The sequence below is a fragment of the Ailuropoda melanoleuca genome, chromosome X (assembly GCF_002007445.2).
Source record: "Ailuropoda melanoleuca isolate Jingjing chromosome X, ASM200744v2, whole genome shotgun sequence".
NCBI lineage: Eukaryota > Metazoa > Chordata > Mammalia > Carnivora > Ursidae > Ailuropoda > Ailuropoda melanoleuca.
In genome coordinates this window covers 13,543,732-13,566,987 of record NC_048238.1, presented here as the reverse complement: position 1 = coordinate 13,566,987, position 23,256 = coordinate 13,543,732, and the positions used below count along the sequence as shown (strand labels likewise).

General features: G+C 41.2%; 1 protein-coding gene across 3 annotated transcripts; it reads left to right on the top strand.

Moving 5' to 3' along the window:
• Nucleotides 1-737: 737 nt before the first annotated feature.
• On the top strand, nucleotides 738-22,887 carry RBBP7 (RB binding protein 7, chromatin remodeling factor). Of its 3 annotated transcripts, none has more exons than XM_002920147.4 (12): nucleotides 738-1,067; nucleotides 1,797-1,941; nucleotides 6,954-7,099; nucleotides 10,342-10,515; nucleotides 11,780-11,895; nucleotides 15,443-15,603; nucleotides 16,359-16,485; nucleotides 16,608-16,685; nucleotides 17,266-17,342; nucleotides 19,068-19,125; nucleotides 21,639-21,749; nucleotides 22,436-22,887. In XM_002920147.4, exons 1-12 carry the CDS (start codon nucleotides 1,052-1,054, stop codon nucleotides 22,502-22,504), a joined length of 1,278 nt encoding a protein of 425 aa, XP_002920193.1. In that variant the 5' UTR covers nucleotides 738-1,051; the 3' UTR covers nucleotides 22,505-22,887. The 3 variants fall into 3 exon arrangements, with proteins under 3 accessions (XP_002920193.1, XP_034505908.1, XP_034505907.1); XM_034650017.1 differs by lacking the exon at nucleotides 738-1,067 and adding an exon at nucleotides 1,353-1,515 and having other exon boundaries at nucleotides 10,369-10,515; XM_034650016.1 differs by lacking the exon at nucleotides 738-1,067 and adding an exon at nucleotides 1,353-1,515.
• Nucleotides 22,888-23,256: the final 369 nt, after the last annotated feature.

The window sequence follows — 23,256 nt, the reverse complement described above, 5'->3', positions numbered from 1 at the left end:
CCGGGTCAGCTTAGGGCAGCTCTCCCCAGCTTCGCCATCGTGCAGTGGGGTGGCCCTAGGATCCCTGCAGGTGACAAGAATGACTCAGCAGGGTCCGGGGCTGGGACGGAGACAAGAACGCTGGGGTAGGGACAAAATTCTCTGCAGTTCGGGAGGCCGCAAATCATTTTAAGAAGCCAAATGTGCGAACAAACGAAAATGTAATTCAAGTCAGTTTTGAGTCGGCGGCGGCCCGTGCCTGTACAGGCCGCAGGTTTACCCTAACAGGGAGGCCCGGCGGCTTCAGCGGTCAAAAAACGCCCGAGGCCTCTGTAAAACGTTCCCTTCGCCTCCAAAGAACCCCACCTCAGCTCCACCGGGCCCCAGGAAAAGCCAGTCGGCTGAAGAGAAATGCCTGTGATTATCGGGGAGACTTTGAGGGCACAGTAATCTCTCGAGACTAGAAACCATTTTCCTCCCTCGCTCTGAGATTTTGCTTGGCTAAGCGGCTGCAGTCTCCCTGCCCCCTTCCTACCCCACCGCCAGGGCCNCCACCCCCGCGCGCCCCCATCCGCCCCCGCGCTCGGCCCTGGGAGCGCTAGGCGAGTCCTCGCGCCTGCGCCTTACCAACTTCCTGCCGCGGAACGCCCCGCCCATCCTCAGAAGCCCACCTCCAAACGCCGCGTGAAAACTGCCTGCCGCACCTCATTGGTTGAAACGACCGAGCCGTTGGCTCCCAGGCCCGCCTCTCCGCCGCCTCTCACTTTTCCCAGGGCGGATGCGCCTGCGCTCAGCTGCCTGGGCGGGCTGGGAGGCGCGGGTTGAAAAGTCTCGTTCCAAGTTTGGAGAGAGAGAGAAGAGCGCCTCAGACCTCGGTACCCGCGAGCGGGGAGGAGGTAGGAGAGAAGGACGCAGCGTTTGGGGAGCACGCAGGCTGTAAGACGGAGCTCACGCTTCGAGAGCTAGAAGAGTGTGACGCGCCTGGGCGAGGCAGGAACGCCTGCGATTGGGCTGCTGTTGGCTAGCGAGGGGAGTCCGAGGCGGCGGCGAGGGGCGAACGACCCGACGCAAGATGGCGAGTAAAGAGAGTAAGAGGCCCTGCGGGGCGGCGCGCGCCGGGACCGCGGGGGGCGGCGGGCGCNGGGACCGCGACGAGAGCTCCGAGCACTTCCGGAGCCGGGCGCGGGGCCGCGGGTTGGGCCCCCTTCCCCCTCCCCCCCCACTCCCCTCCCCCCCTCCGGCGGCGGCGCTCCCTTCGGCGCCCTTGGCTCTCGGGCGGAGGCGGCCTCCGCCACCGGAAAGCGGACACGGCTGCTGCTTCCACGCGCGCGCGTCGACCGCTTCGGGGTCGCGGCCCTTGTCCGGGGGATTCCGGAACACGCCGGTCTATGGCTGCTGACGCGGGCTTCGTGGGAGTGGAGGCCTCTCCTGGTGGGGGATGGAGAGAGCGGGCCGAGGGGTTTCTGTTACACGTGGATTCGCCTCCCCGGGTGGGTCGTGGAGCCCCTGTACATACGGGTCGTCATCTTAGAACAGGTGCGAACAGCTGTAACTGGCGAAACAAAATCGTTGTCTGTGTAATTACCCAATTCTGTATATGCAAGCGGTATTGATTTCTAAGTGCAAAAAATAAGCTTCCTGGTGTTAATAAATATTCTCTCCACGTTCTGGAAGAGCAGTTAGTTCATGTCCAAATTAGAGGTAAAGCTGAGTGGATTAGGTGTGGCCATCCCGAGGTGACCTCCAGTATCTGTGTACAGATTCTGTCTTCGATTTCTCTCAGCCACTTAATTGTATGGGCTTTCTCCAAATTTCAGTGTTTGAAGATACTGTGGAGGAGCGTGTCATCAATGAAGAATATAAAATCTGGAAGAAGAATACACCGTTTCTATATGACCTGGTTATGACCCATGCTCTTCAGTGGCCGAGTCTTACCGTTCAGTGGCTTCCTGAAGTGACTAAGTAAGGGTTTTCTGGCAACTTTTACTTTGCGTAGATTTAACTATTGTCCTGAATTTCCTAGTCGGCATTTCACATACAAAACAGGAGCGTGTAATCAGTTTAGCCCTTGGATGAGGTGGCAGGTGATTTATATTTTCAAAACTCAGGTGACTTATGGGATGGTTTCTGATATGTAAATGTGGGGATAAAGTGTGATTAATGATATTTGTGGGAAGCACCTAACATATTCGACATTACTTGGGCTTAAATATAGAGCTCCATTTTGGGGGGGCAGACTAATGGATTTCTTTAAAACTTTATTGAAAAATAGGGTATGTATGGAAGAGTGCACAAATCATAAGCATATGGCTTTGATGGAGTTTTAGAAGTGAGCACATCGATGTACTCAGCTACCCCAATATGAGTAGGTTTTAATTGACAAAGGGGAAAAGAATTTAGCAACAGTTCACCAAAGAGAAGATGTTATTAGCTAATACTGTGGAATACACTTTGAGGTTGTTGTTGGTCTTCATAAGAGTGTTCTTTTCAGCCATTTCTAAAATTTCCCTGGTAATAATTGCTGGCATTATTGAACACTTAAAATAGGGCTTGGCACATCTGAACAGTTTAGTGTCCCGTTGTTTGGTTTAATACTCAGGACTATACGGTGATTACTTTTTATTATCCTTGTGTTACTGTTGTGGAAACTGGAATGGAGATGTTAAGTGAAATTCCCAAGATCACACAGCCTGTAAGTGGTAGAATGGGATTTTGAACCCAAACTGAGTATCCCAGAGTTGAGGCAAGCCCTGTATTAGACTACCTTTCTCCTGCGCTGGCACTTTTTCTAGTAGGAACTTGGCCATGTAGTTTAAAACTATTAAATTTAGGTATTGTGAGCATATAATTTAATGAGGATTAACAAAACTAATCTAGGAAGGGGATTTTGAGACAAGTTATGAAAATAAGAAATAGTTAATTTTATATAGGGTTACTCCTTTAATGGCCAGATTCTCCATATGCAAACATTGTTTTCCATACAGGTAGGGTTCCATTGGGGTTCCCAAAAATCAGTGTAGATATACGAATGTGGAAAGAGTACTCAAGAAATGAATAATGGAGGCTTCTAAGCACTGATGTAACAATTTTGACCATCAAATACTTAAGGGTATTCAGGTTCCCATTTAGAACACCATGTACTTTTGACTCTTTGTCCATTCCTGTTAAGTAAATTAAAAGCTTTAAGAGCTTAATTTACATTCTTTTGGATCTTTTTGACCTACCTTAACAGTAGAAAACAGTGTGGGACTCTAGTTTAGAAACCAGAGTTTGAATCCTGCCCCCTGCTTCTTAATAGCTAAATTAGGGCACATTGGTCAGTCTCTATCCCCAAGCTGTCTGATCTGTAAATCGAGGTGCTTGCGGTTCTGACTGCCTACTTTTGAGGGAATTAAATAAGATCATGCACTGTTAAAGTGCTGGCATGGAGTAAGTACGCAGTAAGTGGTGACCGATGGTAATTTTCCTACCCCTTTGTATTCAGAAATAATTTATTAGAGTGTAATAACTTTCTCCATTTGGATTCCAATGAAAACTGCTTATTCAAGTCTTTTGGAAATGTTACCTATAATATGTTTTGTGTAACAATTTTAAAGATGATAGATCTGTATCTTCTTAGCCCAGATACTGCTTTTTTTTTTTTTTAAAGATTTTTATTTTTAATCTGTACACCCAACGTGGGGCTCAAACTTAACAACCCTGAGATCCAAGAGTTGCATGCTCCACCTACTGAGCCAGCCAGCCTCCCCCCACATACTGCTTTTATATTAACACTTAAGAACTTAGCAGAAAATACTTCAAATTATGTATTCCGCGGTGTTCTTCGCATACAAAGAAGTGGGATCTGGTTGTGGGATGTGCAGTTGCTCTGGGAATGCAAGAAAATGCCAGCCAGCCTGCATTCTTGGATGTTGAGGATGGCTGTGTGGTGCTTTTGCAGGATTCTGTTTGGAGTATTAAGGGACTGTGATTGTGTTTTGTTACTATATGGAACACTGGAAATGTTGGCTACTCTTATTCCCTGAGTTTTTGAGGAACTAGATCGTAGTCAACCTCATAAGGCCTGCCTTCTACCTACATACTACATACAACATACTTCCTAATGATTACTTGCACTTTCTGAACTCTTGTCCTTAAACTGAGTTAGATAATTGTCCACATAGTGGATTTGCCTTGTTAAAATTTTTATTTAAGGGGGCGCCTGAGTGGCACAGCGGTTAAGCGTCTGCCTTCGGCTCAGGGCGTGATCCCGGCGTTATGGGATCGAGCCCCACATCAGGCTCCTCAGCTGTGAGCCTGCTTCTTCCTCTCCCACTCCCCCTGCTGTGTTCCCTCTCTCGCTGGCTGTCTCTCTCTGTCAAGTAAATAAAATCTTTAAAAAAAAAAATTTTTTTTTATTTAGGTATTTCTAAGAAGTAATTTCATTATTCCATATCTTTTATTAAATAATTTGTTACTAACGTATTGAGACTAACTCTCTACTAAAAAATGTTTGTAATCATTCAAATTCAAGTGGTACAAAGTGCATGGAGTCAAATATAAGTTCCCCTTCCATGTCCCTTATTCTTCTGATTTTATTACCCAGAGCAGAGACAGTCATTGTTGGCATTTTTTTTTTTTTTACCCATCCTTCCAGAAATAAGTACATACACATATCTAGCCTCCATCTTTTTTTTTTAAGAGAGAGAGCGCGCGCACGCGCGCGCGCACACACACGTGCACATGAGCAGGGGGAGGAGCAGAGGGTGAGGGGGAGAGAGAAAGTTAAGCAGACTCTCTGGGGCCTGACATGGGGCTCCATCCCAGGACCCATTGAGATCAAGACCTAGTCGAAACCAAGAGTCGCTTAACCAGCCGAGCCACCCAGGCACCCTCCCCTCCATCTTTTTTTATGTTATCAAGTTATTCACTTGACTTTATAGTTGGTAGTTTATATTGGAGACTTCTGTCAGCATGCTTAGATGTGCTCTTTCGTTTTAAGGGCTCCATAGAATTCCATTTATGAATATATTATAATTTATGTCACCAGTTCTTTATTGATGGATATTTAGGTTGTTATCAGTCTTTTGCCACTAAGACAATGCTACTGAGAATAACCTTGTGATAATCTGTGATTGTTAGGTGAATTTCTTAGCAGTGGAGTCCAAGTGATCAAAGAATGCTGGCACTGAAAATGGACAAGGTCTTTTAACATGTGTGCTTCTGCAGCTTTAGGTGCATTCAGTATTGGAGGAAAACATTGTAATATTGATTGGTTCAGGAAAATAGGTTTGTATTTTAATGATGGAGATGAAAGGATTTCCAGTAAAAAAAAAATCCTTATTATTGTGTCAGGGGATACGTGAATTTAATTTTAGAGTCTAAGTTTTCAGATCCTCCAGTCCATGTTGGGACCGTGCTCCTTAGAAAGGTCCTGTTTTTTCTGTTTAACTCCCTAAAAATTAGTCACTTCCTTCCTTTTATGTTAGCCTTAATATTGCTCTGTGGTGCCTTTTTTCTCTCAAGCGTTCCTATTTCTTTTCAAATGGTTCTAATGAGATGTGTTTAAGTTCCCTTTCATTTTGAGCTACAAAGATTTCGTTTTGTCCTAGTCCTCCTAAACTACATTGCTTAGAACCTAATTTTCTAAGTATGTTTTTTCTCATTTAAAAATAAGTGGGTGAAAAAAAAATAAGTGGGTGAGTGCTCCCATGCATTGCCTCCTCCCTCCCCATATAAGTTCATCTAAGATGGAATTAACTGTTTAGATAGCCATATCCTATTTTTGGCCACTGGACATACATTAAGACTCATGTCTTTTTTCAAACAAGCTGCTGTTGCTTAGCCATGGCTGCCTTATTCTGTTCTTGGAGTTGTATATGTATTTATTGTTCTTTTTTACATTAAGCCAAATCTTGGTAAAATTTCATCTTTTATTTTTTTAAAGATTTTTTATTTATTCATTTGGCAGAGAGAGAGCACAAGCAGAAGGAGCAGCGGGGAGAGGGAGAAACAGACTCCCTGCAGAACAGGGAGCCTGAGGTGGCTCTTCATGCCAGGACCCTGGGATCATGACCTGAACCGAAGGCAGACGCTTAACTAATTGAGCCACCCAGGCACCCCTATTTTTTTAAGTTATTAGTAAATTACATTTGTCGAAGCAACCCTCAGGCCTTTTTAAAAATCAAGTGAATCCTTTGTACAACTGAACTTTATTTTTTAAATATTTTATTTATTTATTTGACAGAGTGTGAGTGTGTGCGCAGGCAGAGGGAGAAGCAGGCTCCCACTGAGCGAGGAGCCAGATGAGGGCCTTGATCCCAGGACACTGGGATCATGACCTGAGCCAAAGGCAGAGGCTTAAACAACTGAGCTTTAGAAACAGATGAGTAGCCTAACTTGTCTGGTGTTGGGGCCTAGAGCCTTATGTCTTGACCCTCCTCACTGAGGTGGGACCATGGAGCACAGGTGAAAATTGCTATTCTAGATAATATAAATGGGAAAACATCATTAATAGATACAGATGTAAAAATCACTGTTTGGACTAGGGTGTCAGGAAGCATCAGTAGGTTCTTTAGCCTTAAAATGAGTTCCATAGAACAAGGTAAGAAAGACACCGCTCCCCCCATAAAATTGAGACTTCCCATTTCGTAAACTTTAAGCACCATGAACATTAATAAAGAGTTTTCATGCCATTCACTCATATCTGTTTTTCAGGTGAAGAAACGGGCCCCCAGGAAGTTGTGATTTGAGGAATTGCATATAGTTTTAGTTTGAGCCAGGATTTGAACCTAATTTTTTTGGCTGAACGCTTAAACTTTCCATTCTATCTTGTGCCCGTTACTGGAAAATTAGAAATGTCTAGTTTATTAAAATGGAAGATGTTTTTTAGATGAGAAATCAGTGATTATGAGCATGGAGATTGGTGATGGACTGAATTTGTTAGCAACTGATTTGTTGTAGGGTTAGTGTGACTTATTTTCTTTCCTAAACAGACCGGAAGGAAAGGATTATGCCCTTCATTGGCTAGTGCTGGGGACTCACACATCTGATGAGCAGAATCATCTTGTGGTCGCTCGAGTCCATATTCCGAACGATGACGCACAGTTTGATGCTTCCCACTGTGACAGTGAGAAGGGTGGTAGGTATACCATATATTCCAGTATTGGTGTTTAAGGGCGTGTGCCTTTTTTTCTAATATGCTATTACTGTTTTCTATTACTATCTTTGGCCCAGCAGTTTAACTTTTAGGAGTTTATCTTATGGAACTATTTGCTCACATGTGCACAAGGATTTCACAATAGCGTTATTTGCAGGATTGAAAAATTAAGATCAGCCTAGCAACCCAGATGTTAGTTTCGTAGGAAATTGGTTGAACACAATATGGAATGTTTGAAATACTGTGCAGCAATTCCTAAGAATGTGATAAATCTGAAATTTTACAGACTCACAATGAGGCAAATCTGTATGCCCCAGTATCGAAAGGTGTCTAAAATAAATTGAGTAACTCCTTTGTGTGATTATAGTAAAAAGTAATAATTTTGGTAAAAAGTAATAATATGTCTGGGTTGTGCATAGGAAAAAGTCAGGAGGCGTATGTACCAAGCAGTTAATAGTGGCTTTTTAATGGAAGCTATTGACTTCCTTTTTTCCCCTGTCAAACATACATTCCCCTGATGTGGTCTTTCCACCATCACCCAAGGTTGGTCATTGCACTAGAGGGACTCACAAGACCCAATAGCAAATTATACTCATGGCTAAAGTTTGTTACAGTAAAGAATACAGAACAAAAGCAGCAGGGAAAAGGTACACATCAGGGAATCTAGGGAGGTCTGGCACAAGTCTCTTCCAGGGCTGCACACGATGTGCTTTCTCTCTGGCAGCAAACAACAGGGACATGTGCCGAATCTCTCTCTTCTGCCCAGGGAAACCCATCTGAGTGTCAGGATCTGAGGTTTTTGTGGGGGGTTGTTTTCACAGGCACATCCTGCTGGCAGCCAGTTAAAACAACTGAAACTCAGGACCCCAGTAATGAAACCAGGTGTATGTCGTCAATCTTGGTATTTGTGCAAAGCAGCCCTGACAAACTGGTACAGCATGGTCCATTGCTCCAGGTGTACACCACAAAATCATCAATCTATCAGTGACGTTAAGAACATTCTGAGGTCCATGTTCCCAGGACTTGGCCAAGGGTCATTCATGGTCTCAGTGTCCCACAGAGCTGTGAGGGCTAAGCAGCCAGACCTGTTGGGTTAATGCTGTCTGCATAGCCCTAAAACGTTTAATCTTAACATTTTAAGGAATTTGCTTTTAATTTTTTTCTTATTGAAAATAAAACATTACTTTATAGCTAAAGTCCTGCCACCTCATACCCCTTTCCTAACTTGCCTTCCTTTGAAGAAAATTTCACTGTCCTGAAATTAGTGTGCCATTTTTTACTGTATTTTTATTACTCATACAGTAGTAAATATAGAGAGAGGGGTTTTTTTTTCAGCTTTTTACTTTGGATACTATTTTGTGTATGTGCAGGTACCATGTAGATGTCTGTCTCCTTTTAACTGCTGTGTAGTGTTCCATCGTGATTAAACCTTACTTTATTCATTCTTCTACCAGGGCATGGTTGGATTGCATCTATTTGGTATTTTGCTCTTATAAACAGTGCTTCAGTGAACATCCTTGCCGTGTCTCCTTGTACACATGTGGGAAAATTTATCTAGTGGAGTGGAATTGCTGAGTTGTGTGGTGTATTCATTGTCAGCTTAAAATAGTATAAAACTATTTTCCAAAATGATTTAATCCTTTTGCCACTGCCACAATTCACAGTCCTTTTCCCTACAACTTTATGCATTATTTCTGTAAATATTGTAATCAGAAATTTTTAGTGGCTTTTAATCCTAAAGTATGTATTTATTGGGCTTTTGGCTTAAGAATTAGTCTCTGCATAATTTATGGATGTATTAAGTTACTGAAGTCACTTGTTCAGTGTATTACATTCCAACAAGTGACTGAAATAATTCATGGTTAACACCTTTTCAGTTACGGTATTTTTTAATGGATACTGTTATCATTAAAATAGTGGTTTTTATTTTCAAACTTTTGAATTTGAGAAAACAAGGCCCTATGTTGAAAGTAAATCTTACCTGGAAATCCTTTTTTTTTTTTTTTTTTTTTTTTAAATGAGAGCTATTCAGTTTGTTTAAGGAAAGGAATTAGGGAACTTGAGTGTCTTTATATTAGAAATGGTAGAGCCCTTTGGGGTGGGGGGTGTGTTGAAAAGCAAAGTCAGGGCGGGTTTGGAGCAGAGTCTCAGGATGGGTGGCAATCTCAGAAAGATTGGGCTACATTTCTCCCATTGACATGATGGAAAGGGAACGTGCTGAGAGGGAAAGAGGTGATTGTATATAGTTGTGTGGGAGTAGCTGTATGGAATGGTCTATGATTTTCAGCCACACAGAATAATAAGCTGTGTTTGCCACAGAGAAGAATGGCTGAATGCCAATATTAAACCATGGGAGCCAGTGTTCATTAAGCATTCCATATAGCAAGAGCTGGCTGAAACTGAGAAATGTTTTGCTGCTTTCAGTTGGTTTTCTCCAGGACCCAGCCAGGCTGTTTTACTTGTTACCTGCCTGGCTCTGTTAGGCGTTTGAGTTAGTGTTCCCTAACCTGAGACACAGGGGGATCAAAAAAGGAATGTGCAGAGAAGCACCAATATAGGTCAGGAAGAAATAACACAGTTACAGTGTGAAACCTCCGAACTTTTTAAGCGGCAGCAACTATTCGAGTTCTTAATCTATAAACACAAAAAAGAAAATGTTCTTTTTGGCGTTATCTGCTTAGATGTTCTCTACTTGTATTCTTTCTGCTATTATCTTTCTGCTTATCAGAAGTTCCTTATACTTTTTATGTGGCTTTGTTACTTTTCCAAGGTCTTTTTAATAACTTCAACACTGTAGTCTTATTCACACAGCAGAGAGAGACGTTAGCCCCCTCCTTTTAGCTTTGGCATTCCACTAGCAGTTGAATTCGGTATGCTGACGGAGCCAATATGTCTGTGTCTTAGGGTTGGGTGGGGGTTAGTTAGCATGGATTTCTGATTTTAGGGAATAATTACATCCTCTTCACAACTGAAAGAGGCCAGTTTTTAATTATTCTAAATCCAAGGTGAAACGATTAACACATAAAATAGCTATCAACATTTTCCAATTCAAATGAGATTTGAGAATAAATTAATTCCAGGTGGCCAGTGAACCCATATTTTTGTGTTCTTTAGTTAATTTGTGTTCTACTATGTCAGGTTAAAATCTGTTGGGTGGATTAAACTAAATGACTTGTGAATTTTAATCGTAAGTGTATGTGTTTATTTCTTTCTTCTCACATTAGAATTTGGTGGCTTTGGTTCTGTAACAGGAAAAATTGAATGTGAAATTAAAATTAACCATGAAGGAGAAGTAAACCGTGCTCGTTACATGCCGCAGAATCCTCACATCATTGCTACGAAAACACCATCTTCTGATGTGCTGGTTTTTGACTATACAAAGCATCCTGCTAAACCAGGTATGTAGTAAAGAAATCAGGCCATTGCTTGAACATTTTTCTTGATTTGAAATAATTACTTTGAGGTCGTTCAAACTATAATCTATGATTTTTAAAGGTTTAAAAATTGTTTCAGGGGTCCCATCACCACCCTGAAAATTCAGTTGATGTAACAGAAGGACGTCCCAGCAGGTTATACTACTGGCTAGGGTTTTTTTTTTTTAAAGGTTTTATTTATTCGACAGATAGAGACAGCCATCAAGAGAGGGAACACAAGCAGGGGGAGTGGGAGAGGAAGAAGCAGGCTCGCAGCGGAGGAGCCTGATGTGGGGCTCGATCCCACAACGCTGGGATCATGCCCTGAGCCGAAGGCAGACGCTCAACCGCTGTGCCACCCAGGTGCCCCCTGGCTAGGGTTTGTTACAGCAGAGGATACAGAGCAAAAGCAGGAGGAAAAGATACATATCAGGCAGAGTCCAGAGAGGTCAGGCATAGGCTTCTGAGTCCTTTCCCACTACAGCCACGTAGAACATGCTTTTTCTCTAGCAGCAGACCAAAGGGGCATGTGATCAGTGTCTCTGCTTAGAGAAGCTGTTTGAATCTCAGGATCTGGTGTTTTTATAGAGGTCTGGTCACATAGGAACATTCTGTTCAATGACCAGCCATGGTAAGGGCAGTTCAGGACCCCAGCAGTGAAGCCAGATACATCATGAATCTTGCTAAACGGTCCTGCAAGTCCTGACGAGCTTGCTACAGCATGCCTCACTGCTCTGGGCACACACTACTTCATCAGTCGGTGACATGAAGAATTTTGTGAGGGTCACATTCCTAGGGGTTGGCTAAGGGTCAGTCATGGTTGCAAGCTACCCTGGAGACATGCAAGGGCTGAGCAACCAGATCTGTGTTAACTCTTTCCTCACAAACCTGTTTGAAAAAAATTGATTCAGGGGTGGGGTGGTTTGCCACTACTCAAATTTGAGGGGATACCTATAGTTTTCAGTATTCTGTATTGGAGTTAGTACTTGTATTTGCAAAGAAACTAGTCACTTTATGGTCTTGAGGCTTGGTTTGAATTAAGTATTTGAAATGAAGCAGAGAGAACAGCTTTTCAGGGCGGTCGTGGGTCAGACCAAGTCCTAAGTCGTCGCTGGTGTTTGATGGTTCTTCAAACATTATAATGAATGTTATGGCTCATTCAGTGAGGAGTGAGGATTGAGGATTGCTTTTACTAGTTCTGATAAACAGAAAATCACTTAGTAGTTAATGTATTTCTTTTCTTTTTTAGACCCAAGTGGAGAATGTAATCCTGATCTTAGGTTAAGAGGCCACCAAAAGGAAGGCTATGGTCTTTCCTGGAATTCGAATTTGAGTGGACATCTCCTAAGTGCATCAGACGATCATGTGAGAGACTTATTCTTTCTAATCTTATGTACTTAAAGACTGTCGTGGAGAGCTGTGCACTGAAGGAGGACTGTATAGTTGAAAGGTTTTCATAGATAATTCTCCTGATTGTTGTGATAACATTTTCACAGGATTCAGAGCAATGGTTATCATACTGCCCTGTTGGAGCGTTAGGATTCCACAGAGCTCTTTTGAAGCAGTCTTAGAATGGAGGGAAGGTGGGCAAAAGGTGTCCCATTATTTACAAATGTACCTCTGTAATGGAAACTATGAAGTGTTTGTGTGACCTGATAAACAGAAATTACATTTTATTTTTTACTTTTTAAGTGTACAATTCATCGGGTTTTAGTGTATTCACAAAGCTGTTCAATCATCACTACTATCGAATCCTGAAACATTTTCATCAAATGTCACAAAAAGAAACTCCATACCCGTTAAGCAGTCACTCCCCACTTCCCCCAGCTCCTGGGAACCACTAATTTACTTTTGATCTCTCTAGATTTGTCTCTTGATATTCATATAAATGGAATCATATGTGCTTTTTTTCTGTCTGGCTTCTTTTCATTTAGCATAAGTTTTTCAAGACTCATCCATGTTGAAGCATAGGTCAATATGTCCCTCCTTTTTATGGCTGAATAGTCTATTGTATGGATATACCAGAATTGATTCATTTGTCAGTTGATGGACATTTGGGTTCTTTCTATTTGGGGCTTTTTGCTTTTCCTTTTTTTTTTTTTTAAACACTTTGGGGCTATTTTGAATGATGTTGCTATATGAACATTTTTGTGTAAGTTTTTTTGTGTGGATGTAGATTTTCATCTCTCTTGGGTAATTACCTAGGAATGGAAATACTGGGTCATATGGTAACTCTATGTTTGACTTTTTGAAAAACTGCCAAGCTTTTCCAAGGCAGCTGCACCACTTCACATTCCCACCAGCAATGTGTACCCGAGGCTTCCAGTTTTTCCACATCCTCGTCAACACTTGTTGTTGTCTGTCTTTTTTATTATAGCCATCCTGGTGGGGGTGAAGTGGTATCTCCTTGTGGTGATGCTGACTAATGATGTTGAGTATCTTTTTATGTGCTTATTGACTATTTATAGATCATCTTTGGAAAAATATGTATTCAAATCCCTTCTCTGTTTTTAAATTTTGGGTTTTTTTTTTATTGAGTTGTAAGAGTCTTTTTTATATTCTGGATACAAGTCCTTTATCAGATAGGATTTCAAAAGATTTTCTCCCACTCTGTGGGTTGTCTTTTCACTCTTCTGGTGATGTCCTCCAAAGCACAAAAGTCGAATTTTGAGTCCAGTTTATGCATTTTTTATTTTGTCACTTGTGCTTTTGATATCATATCTAAGAAACCATTACATAATCCAACATCACAAAGATTTTTACATTTATGTTTTTTTTCTAAGAATTGCATACCTTTAGCTCTTATTATTCGTTCTGAGTTAATTTTTGTATATGGTGTGACATAGGGGTTCAATTTCATTCTCCACATGTGGTTATCTAGTTTTTTCTAGCACCATTTGTTGAGAAGACTAACCTTTCCCTATTGAGTTATCTTGGCATCCTTAATACAAGTATTTTAACAAAAGTACCACACAAATGCAAAGTGATCTTGTTAGTTTATTGTAGATCAGTGTTTGTGGCATTCTTGCCACCTACAGCTCCATACCTTCCTTCGTGGATTCCATACTGTAAGCAAAACATGTTTGCTGTAATTCCAGCCCAGAGCTGAGAGTAGACTTCTGGAGCTTTTGAAAGCTCTTGTAACTTGGCCGCAGGTTCTTTACCTTCTTCCTTAGTATGTATATCCTCCTGCCTAGAACAGGGCCCATCACATCACAGACCTCCTTTATATTTCTACTGGTCACAATTTCTGTTATGCTTTTTTTTAATTTTGAAAGTAGATAATTGGCCCAGTTAAGAATCTTTAGCTGCGAGCAACCAAAACCAGCTCTGGCTGATGCAAACAGAAAAGGAATTTATCAGAAGGGAATTGGGCAGGGTAGCTCACAGAATTGCTGTGCTGGCTAGAAAATGGCCTAGAACAGAGAGGAGAGGCCAGTGGTTGTTACTCTATGCTGTGCAACCCCCCCACTCCACATTTGCAGTCATGAGAACAGATTTCCCTATTGATGTTCACAATTCAGAATCGTGGTCAGACTGATGGAGCCAAAATTGTGTCCCCACCACAAGGGAGGCTGGGAAGCAAGGGTATCCCTTAGTTCTCCAAAAGGAGGCTTTCCTCCACTTCCCTCAAAGTGGGTGTGGTGTGGTTGAGTCCCTGGAACAGGGAGGATAGGTTATGCTCAGTAACTTAATTACTAGTGCATTTTGAAGGCTCCGGGCTGGGAGTTGCTAGTTATAATAATAGCTGATGTTTTCCAAGGTCTCTGCATGTGCCAGGCATCTTGCTAATCTTCCCAGGATCCTTCTAAAGTGAGCAGGGGAGGTCAGCGAGAGCTCTACATGTTCCTTTCTCTTCAGTGCTTGTCAGTTGTGCGTCTGAGTGTGTATCAGCAAAGACTAAGGGTGTGTATTACGTAAAACTATTTTTTTTTGTTACTGGGTAAATAGCTATTAGCAGGAAATAGCTTTGTTACAGAAACTCTGATAAGAAAGTGATTTTCTAAGAGATGAACCCCATACCAGTGTCAGTGGAATTATTGCAGCAAATATACTTTAATGGAATTATCCTTTATTTTAAACCATTTGGATGACAATCATTGCCTTATAGCTTGCAATGTTTTTTCATAAAAACTTTCCTCTTAACTTTGTGATGGTTGTCACTTGAAGACTCAGGTCCCAGAGTCTGCTGATCTGTGATCTTTGAGGCCTGGGGAAGGCCCATGGCCTCTGCTTGGATTCTGCTGATGTTTTGAGGAGCATGCTGTGGGGATCTGTCCGCAGGCCCTAAGCTTTGGCCTTTCAGAGTAGCCTAGTTGGGGTTTCTGGGTTATTTACTGGGTTATCCCACTTCCTAATGTTTGTAGTGGTTTCTGCTATAAAGTGAGAGACTTATCCAAAGATTTTTGCTGTTTAGGAAACATGTTTTAGTTTTAATTTCCAGTCTTCCAACGCTGTGTGAATTTTTAGGACACGAATATCTGTTCAGTAGATATCAAATGTTGGGCTCTCAGTGTTGAGTTGTGTAATCTAGATGAATTTTAGATATTTGACTGAAGGTATGTCAGTAGAAACTCGAACCTGATTGTCTCTTGCCTGCTATCGTGCTTGGTTTCCCCGTCCCCATTATTGTATCGTTTTCTTGCCCTCCGCATCTCAGATGATGAACGCTACAAGCATACACTCTTCTGTTTCAGAAGCTTCACTTTTGTTTATGTGTCTTCTCTCTTGTGTTTGTTTCTACCTTTTATATAGTTAGATCATCTTTTAAGTTGTTTATTGTAAGTAATCTCTACACCCAGCACAGGGCTCGAACTCAATGACCCCCCGGGATCAAGAGTCACACACTTCTGACTGAGCCAGCCAGGAGCCCCTAGTTAATGAAGGTTGTTTGTTTTTTTTCCTTCTTTAGACTGTCTGTCTGTGGGATATAAATGCAGGACCAAAGGAAGGCAAGATTGTGGATGCTAAAGCCATCTTCACTGGCCACTCAGCTGTTGTAGAGGATGTGGCCTGGCATCTGCTACATGAGTCCTTATTTGGATCCGTTGCTGATGATCAGAAACTTATGATGTAAGGTGGAGGGTTCAGTGGGGTCTGGCTATATGGGTGTCCTGAATGACCATCAGTGATTGTGGTGGCCTATGGTTTGATATTTTTTTTAAGTTACATACTGGCCTTAAACACTTTAGTGAGATATAATTGACATACAAGAAACCATACATGTGTAATGGTTTTTTTGTATAAAAGTTACTATGCTGTATGAATGAACACCATTTTTTACTTGAAAAAAGAAAACAGATAAGTAAATATGAAGAAACAGTTTGCTTTTGGTAGTATTAAATGTCAAAATCAGGGTCACAGTGACTTTGAAGATGGGGGTAAGAATGATTATATCAGGTCATGGCCACAGGGCTGCATTCAGCCACCTATAGTGTGTTTTATTTCATAAAGAAACTACTATCTGAGGCAAATGTGGCCAAATAGTAAAATTTGATAAGGCTAGGTTGTAGGTATCAAATTGTTACATTATTCTCTATGTAGTAGTTGGTGTATGCTTGAAATAGGTGGTATTAAGACAGGAATCTAATAAACAAGAAACCGGAAATGATAGCTCTAATTTATTTTCTGTAGGTTTAGAATATGTCACTCAGTGGTTGGAAATCTGAATTGGCAGCTTTGTATGTGGTTGGGGTGTTTGTGAAGGAGCGAGCATGGCAGAGATAAGGGGGGTATGGAGTGGTGTGAACCTGGAAACAGGTGTGAGAAGCTGGGGAGGGTTGGGTGGCTTCGTCTTGTGCTGTGTGCCTTGTGCCTTTGTATTTTAGATGGGACACCAGGTCCAATACCACTTCCAAGCCAAGCCACCTGGTGGATGCGCACACCGCCGAGGTCAACTGCCTGTCGTTCAACCCCTACAGCGAGTTCATTCTCGCCACTGGCTCTGCAGATAAGGTTTCTAAGTTTTTGTGTATTTGGTGTTTATGAATCCAGTTGTCTTGTGCTACAGTCGGATATTCTAAAATTCTTACATAAAGCGCAGAAATGAACCCTTTTCATTTGTTGTTTCTCTTCAGACTGTAGCTTTATGGGATCTGCGTAATTTAAAGTTAAAACTCCATACCTTTGAATCTCATAAAGATGAAATTTTCCAGGTATGTGGCAGTTTTCTGGTGTCTCTGTCAGGTTTTTAGTAACTTTTTGATGGGAGAAATTTAAAATCTTTTTGCTTTTATAGCAGGTATGCTATGTATTTTTTTTTAAGTTCCTCTTCTGTATAAGTTAACTAGTGGGAAGTAACTTGGAGCTCTGTGAGATTATGACTTTAGAAGTAGAAAAAGTCTTGCAAAACAGAATCGATATAAAAAGTGAAATCCAAGGGTTCTTTAGTTAAGGTATCCAGTGTGGTGGGTCCTTCTAGTGGGAAAAAAAATGCCTTGTATGTGGTTTCAGATGGTTTCAGTGCATAGGTTTAAGATACATTTCATTGAAAAGTTGAGAAGCTTCTAGGATAGTTATGGGGCTGAATAACTCTATGGGGATTCCTAGCCGAGCTCCCCTGTATTGGAGTGTGACCTTCCTGGAGAGCGGGCTGAGGAGATGGGCCCTTTAAGAGTACTTGAAAGGATGGGACAAGGAGAGGATACAGAACGGAAGATGGGAAAATCTCAAGGATTAGAATAATACAAACCTAGGAACAGATGATACTTCACACTTTAAAATCTGTGTTGCTAGGTCCACTGGTCTCCACATAACGAAACTATTCTGGCTTCAAGTGGTACTGATCGCCGCCTGAATGTGTGGGATTTAAGGTAACTCCGAATCCGGTGACAAGAAACTGCTTAAGTATGCTAATCTGATGGGTGATGTAGTTCATAAAGTAGAGAGTAGTCTGCTGTAAACTGGTGACCCCAGTTTAATAGGTCAAATGTTAAAGCAACTTTCAAGTACCTTCCTGAAGAGTCTTTGTTCTGTAAAATAGAAGTGAATCAGCAAATGGAGTGCAAAGTAAATTTATACGAAGAGAGTTTTTATTGTTGATATTCAGGCATGAAGTTGGGGGCGTGTGTATGTCTTAACGATACAAGTGATTGTATTGAAAAGACTTGGTATAGAAAGGGTATAGATGTTAGCTGTTCATGTCTCATTGGAGCTCACATGATACCTGCACTCTTAGAGTGTTTCTATCATTTGCTCTTCTGTGCTTTCATTGGTTTGTTTTGAGGAGGTGAGCTGCTGTGGGCTATGTAACTGCCGGGGATACACCTGGGAATGGGATAAGCACAGGCCATGCTGTAAGAGAGCTCATGTTCTTGGGCTCATTATATAGAGTTCCTTCCAATTTTGCAAAGTTCCTTGATTTCAGAGTTGCCATTCTAAGAATTTCAGATTCCTTTACTTTTTTTTGTCTGAGCCTTTAGAGCCATTAATAAAGATGTTCAGTTATATATACTTCCCTCTAAGTTGTCATTATCCTAAGTTTAAATCATTACCAAGAAATAACTTATTTAAAATACTTATATGTATTGCTTTAAAGTAGACTAAGTTTTTAGTTTATTAAAACCAAGGCCACCTTAATCACAGAGACCGTAGGCCGGCCGTTTAGTGTATAGAACATAAAACACTGGAATAAAATGCTTATATTGTAAAACTTCTGAACATCTAATGTTCCGTGTTCATATAGAACAAACTCTGGCCATGATAGAATCTTAGAAATGCAGACAATCTTTAAAAGTGGATATTTGAGTATACATTATTTTATTTGAAAACAATTTTAGTAGTAAAATTAGAAACTGAAAACTATAGTGGTTTATGAAGTGAAGCAGCAAGCTTTGAAAGTCTGATGCCCTGGCAGCTGTATTGTCCCTAAAGGTGCTAATAATAAATTTGTAGGCATTGTAAAGTTTCTTAATTATTTTATGACTTGCGTACTACTAAAATTACATTACATTGGATAAAATCACAGATTAAAAGGGTCCTGACAGGAGGGTACACATCACTGTCTAGCAGTCCCATGTGTTTGGTTTGAGTTTAACGGGAAGAAAAAGAAAGTATCACTTGGAAGGTTTTGTGTTTTGGTTGCTTTTCGGCAGTTATTACTAGCAAAGTCCACCTTGGGGCTATCAAGGCTGATATTTGGTGTGTAACTTAAGAGTGATTTCACTGTTGGGACTGTTGGCAGATTCTCCAAACCTTGGCTTGTACCTTATGTTTCACCGTTTAAATCCAGTGCAGCAAATAGCCACAGTTAAAACTAATGTATTTTATTTTTTTAAATAATGAATTTAATATTTATTATTATCAATTTCTGTGCTGCATCTTCAGTTATGAACAGCTCTTATCATTTCCAGAAGTGAACATCCCACCCTTCAACCAGTAATTAATATAGAAGTTATCATTGACAGTAGTATAGAAATAAGTTGTTGCTAGAGAGTGTATGTTTTCAGATGCCCTTTGTCGGCTGATGCTGGTTTTGTGAATGTTCATGCCATCTACAAGAATTTCAGTAATGACAGCATTGTGTTCTTTCTTGATAGCAAAATTGGAGAAGAACAATCAGCAGAAGACGCAGAAGATGGGCCTCCAGAACTCCTGGTATATATTGGGTTTCTTATGCAAGATGAAATATCATATGCAGATTGGACTACTTGTCATTGATCCATGAATCTGGAAAATGAGTCAGAACTTCAAATGCTAGCTCTTGGAGATGATTTCAAATTGGAGGTCTTGAAGGTTTTTCTGACTGGGTTTTGACATTTATTGAAAATAGTAAATAGAGCACAGTAGGTTTTTATGAATATTTCACTAAGAATTTGGGCTCCTGGAAAATAGTGTAATTTCTTACTGATTCCCACTTGTAATATTTCTTAGGGTGTTTTTTTTTTGTGGGGGGGGGTGGAGGCTAGGTATTGATATTCAGTTAGCAATACTTAACATTATCTAACAGTACAGACATGTTTTAGTGACCGGATTCTTAAGTTCCCTGCACAGAAAATGAAAGCATTCTCAGTCTTGTTGGTGCCAAATGTCTACCATCTCCCTCCTGCTCCTAATTGAATCATTCGGCATCTCCTCGGCCCTTTGAAGGTTTTTGTGGTGTGTCTGTCCTGTCAGTCCTCTTCCTTTCTGTCTCTGAGCTCTTCAGTACACGCCTCAGGTCCCTTCCCTGTTGAGCATGGTCAGACTTAGCAATGGTTCTTCTTCGCTCAGAATCCACATTCGTCTTCACCAGTTATTTGGCAGATGGTCATTCTTCTGTAACATATTTTTGATTCTTAGGCCAGTACTAATTTTTGGTACACTTGGGCTTTGCCCACCACTTTTAAAAGGTGAAGGCGGCCGTTGAGGGAGAGCCCTACATACAGGAGATGCTCACTAGACCCCATGTGGCACAGACATCCAAGATCCTCTTACTCCTTGTCCAGTGTGTTACCATGCCCAACAGCAATGGCCAGAAAGTGACACGCGGGTGTGATGACACGCAGACGTGCCAGCATGTTCTGTGCACTGCTAATTAAAGAAGAGCATTTCTCAGTAAACGATCCTAGACAGATGACAGCACCTAAATGGTTTATTCTCTATTGAGTGACTTAATCGGAAAAGTCTGTTTTGTGATGCATGGCTTCATAGTTTTAAAGTTGAAGTGTTGCAATCAGCTGTTTTTGTCCAGCTATTTGTACTTATTTTACTTTGGTAAAAACTTAGAGATATAACTCACATACCATACAGTTACCTATTTAAAGGATATAATTCAATGGTTTTTAGTTTATTCACAGAAATGTACAGTTGTCGCCACAAGTCGGTTTTAGAACATTTTGTTCCCCTCAAAAAGGAACTCTACTCTTTATCACCTCCCAGTCTGCTCCTTCCCACAGCCCCTGGCAACCAGTGATCTACTTTGTATCTCTAGATTTGCCTATTCTAGATAGTTCATAGAAATGTAATATAAGGTGGTCTTTTGTGACTGATTCTTGTACTTGGCATGTTTTCAAGGTTTCCAGCTATTTTGGGGTACCCTGTATATTATGGTTCTTTAACAATTTTGTGGTCCTTGAGGAAATCCACTAGGATTTTGCTCCTTTCACAGGAGAGTCTGAAATCAAGGGACACTTAACTTGTGGTAAACTGGATGCTAACTGTAATTTTAGTATAACAATATCTTGATTTGAGGACTCCTTATGTATTCCAACCCTGTGGTCTTAACATATTTTTTCTTATGTCCCCCTTAACATGATGCTGAAAAGCTGTTTTTCTCCTATCATTTTTAAACTGAAAAAATTATTAGGTAAAATAGTTACCTTGTATGTAACCTAATTGTCAACCTGAGTCAAATCAGACTTTGTCAGGAAGTGTGACATCTCAGTCCAAAACCCTGTATTCATATTGTCCCTGTGAGAACGGTTTCTCCTGATTCTTAATTCTGAGGTAAGGAAAGTCGTCAAGTGCCTTCCCATGAGGCTGTGTCTTATAGGGAGGGAGTCTCTGCCCCCTTCGTCATTTCATAGCAAAGCCTTCTGCATAGTCTTCATGGGGCTTTTGCTTTTGGAGCCCCACCTTGAGTGATGCTCCTTTGAAAAATGAAGGGTGGCTGGGAGGTGTGCCTTCCTTTTAGCAAGAGGGAGAAGGGGGAACAGGCAGAAGCTACAGAAGAACCAGGAGACTCCTCAGGTGGGCCAGTTTTGAGAGTCTGTAACAGAACTTTAAGGAAATTTATTGCCTTAACTATTTGTACCGAACTACATATATTTGATAATGCTGAATGTTAAATATAATAGGTATGGAAATGTCATTGTGGTTGTGTAGAAAAAGGTCCTTACTTTTGGGTGATGTGGGGTGGAGTACTTCGGGGTGGCTTAGCAGGTATGTCTGTGTAAGAAAACACACCTGTGAACATATTTGTATCTGGGGAATGTAGGCCAAGGGTATCCAGGCATTCACTGTACTGTTCTATCACTTTTTTTGAGGGTTTGGAAATGTGCAAAATTAGAAGCGAGGGGTAGATTACTAAGCCTGTAAACCCCTCCCTTTAAACCTCAGTTGCAAGACTGATGCTCTAAAAACTTCTAACAAGATATGAAACAGAAGCTTTTTAAAATTCTTATTAACAGTTTATTCATGGAGGACACACTGCCAAGATATCAGATTTTAGTTGGAACCCCAATGAGCCTTGGGTCATCTGCTCGGTGTCTGAAGATAACATCATGCAAATATGGCAAATGGTGAGCTAAAGTATTTATTTTTCCCAAATGAAGAGACGAACTCTTTATTTGAAATGTTTGTTATAGATTGTTGCCTTTCTAAATTTGATGTGATATTTTAAAGACCTTTCTCCATTTTAACAAGTCTTTAGTTCAGTATGCACCTGTCAGGTCAGGAGAAATCTGTGTCTACACACAGATGGGGGACACGGCCTCTGTTCCGCTTTGCCTGACTGTTGTACGCTTCATCAGCTGGGCTCTTGGCGTCACTGCTGTAGGTCCAGCGTCTGCTAGGTCATGGGCATGAAGGATATGGGAGCAAAGTGTCCATGAGTTCTCAGATGCTGAGTACTAGGTACCTTATGTTTCTGAGGTGGTGTTAATTCTCTCATTAACTGGAGGGCCAATGCTTCCTTTCAGGGATGCTCGGAACACATTTGGGAAACGCTTTTTACAATAGAAAGTAGTAGAGCTTGGGCAGCTCAGTATACAGGTGGGCTACCCTGCCAAATGAGAACACTGGCCCTGGGTTTTCCTCATTCAAGTCTGGGGGGGAAAACTAAGCAAATTACTCTAAAAATGTCCAATACAGAAACATGCTGTCCAGTGAATCCTAGAATCTGGACGGAATTAAATGCGGTTTTTAGGAAATTTTGTAAAAACCGTGGGGAGTTTTACCTATGCATTTATTTGGTTGTCCTCTCCAGGCTGAAAATATTTACAATGATGAAGAGTCAGATGTCACAACATCGGAACTGGAGGGGCAAGGATCTTAAAACCCAAAGTACAAGAAATGTTTCTGTTGAATGTAATGCTACACGAATGCTTGGTTTATCAAGCGCCGAAAAGGCATTGTATAGTAGGAAATGTAAGTGGGATGGCATATGGCGTTCTTTACCTTCTGATTCTAGCACTTTCAAGTGAGCTATTGCGTACTGTATCATATTGTAGCTTTTAGGGAAGAAAGGAATGTTTAAGAAAGAACATCACTGTTGTTTTAAAATACAAGTAGCAGGGTACTGCCTTTGATTCAACTATTTTAAGTCCTTGTTTTCTCAAACTAAGTGCTTGCTGTTCCCAAATATGCAAGAATAACTTTTACACTTTTTCCCTCCAACACTTGTTGATTGGCTTTGCAGAAATAAAGTTTTAAAATAAATTCGGTTTTATTCTTTTAGAACCCGGGTAGGAGAGTATGAATGTGTGCTGTACACGTGTATGTGGAACTGACTTTACATGAGCATGTCCTAATCCAAAGATGGGGAGAAGGTCAACCTGGAACTACCATAACTTACACATTCCCGCCCCCCCCCCCAATAATACACTGAAAGCTTGTTTGCTTATACAGCAGGGGTCAGCCAAGGGGATCAACCTATTTTGTAGGAGCTGCCAGATAGGAATGGTTTTTCATTTTAGACGATCAAAAATTGACAACAAAAAGACCGTGTAGCCCATTAAGTCTAAAATAAAGCTGGCTGGCCCCGCTTATATTTGATGTTATGTACTTAAGTACGTTTTGCTCAACTTC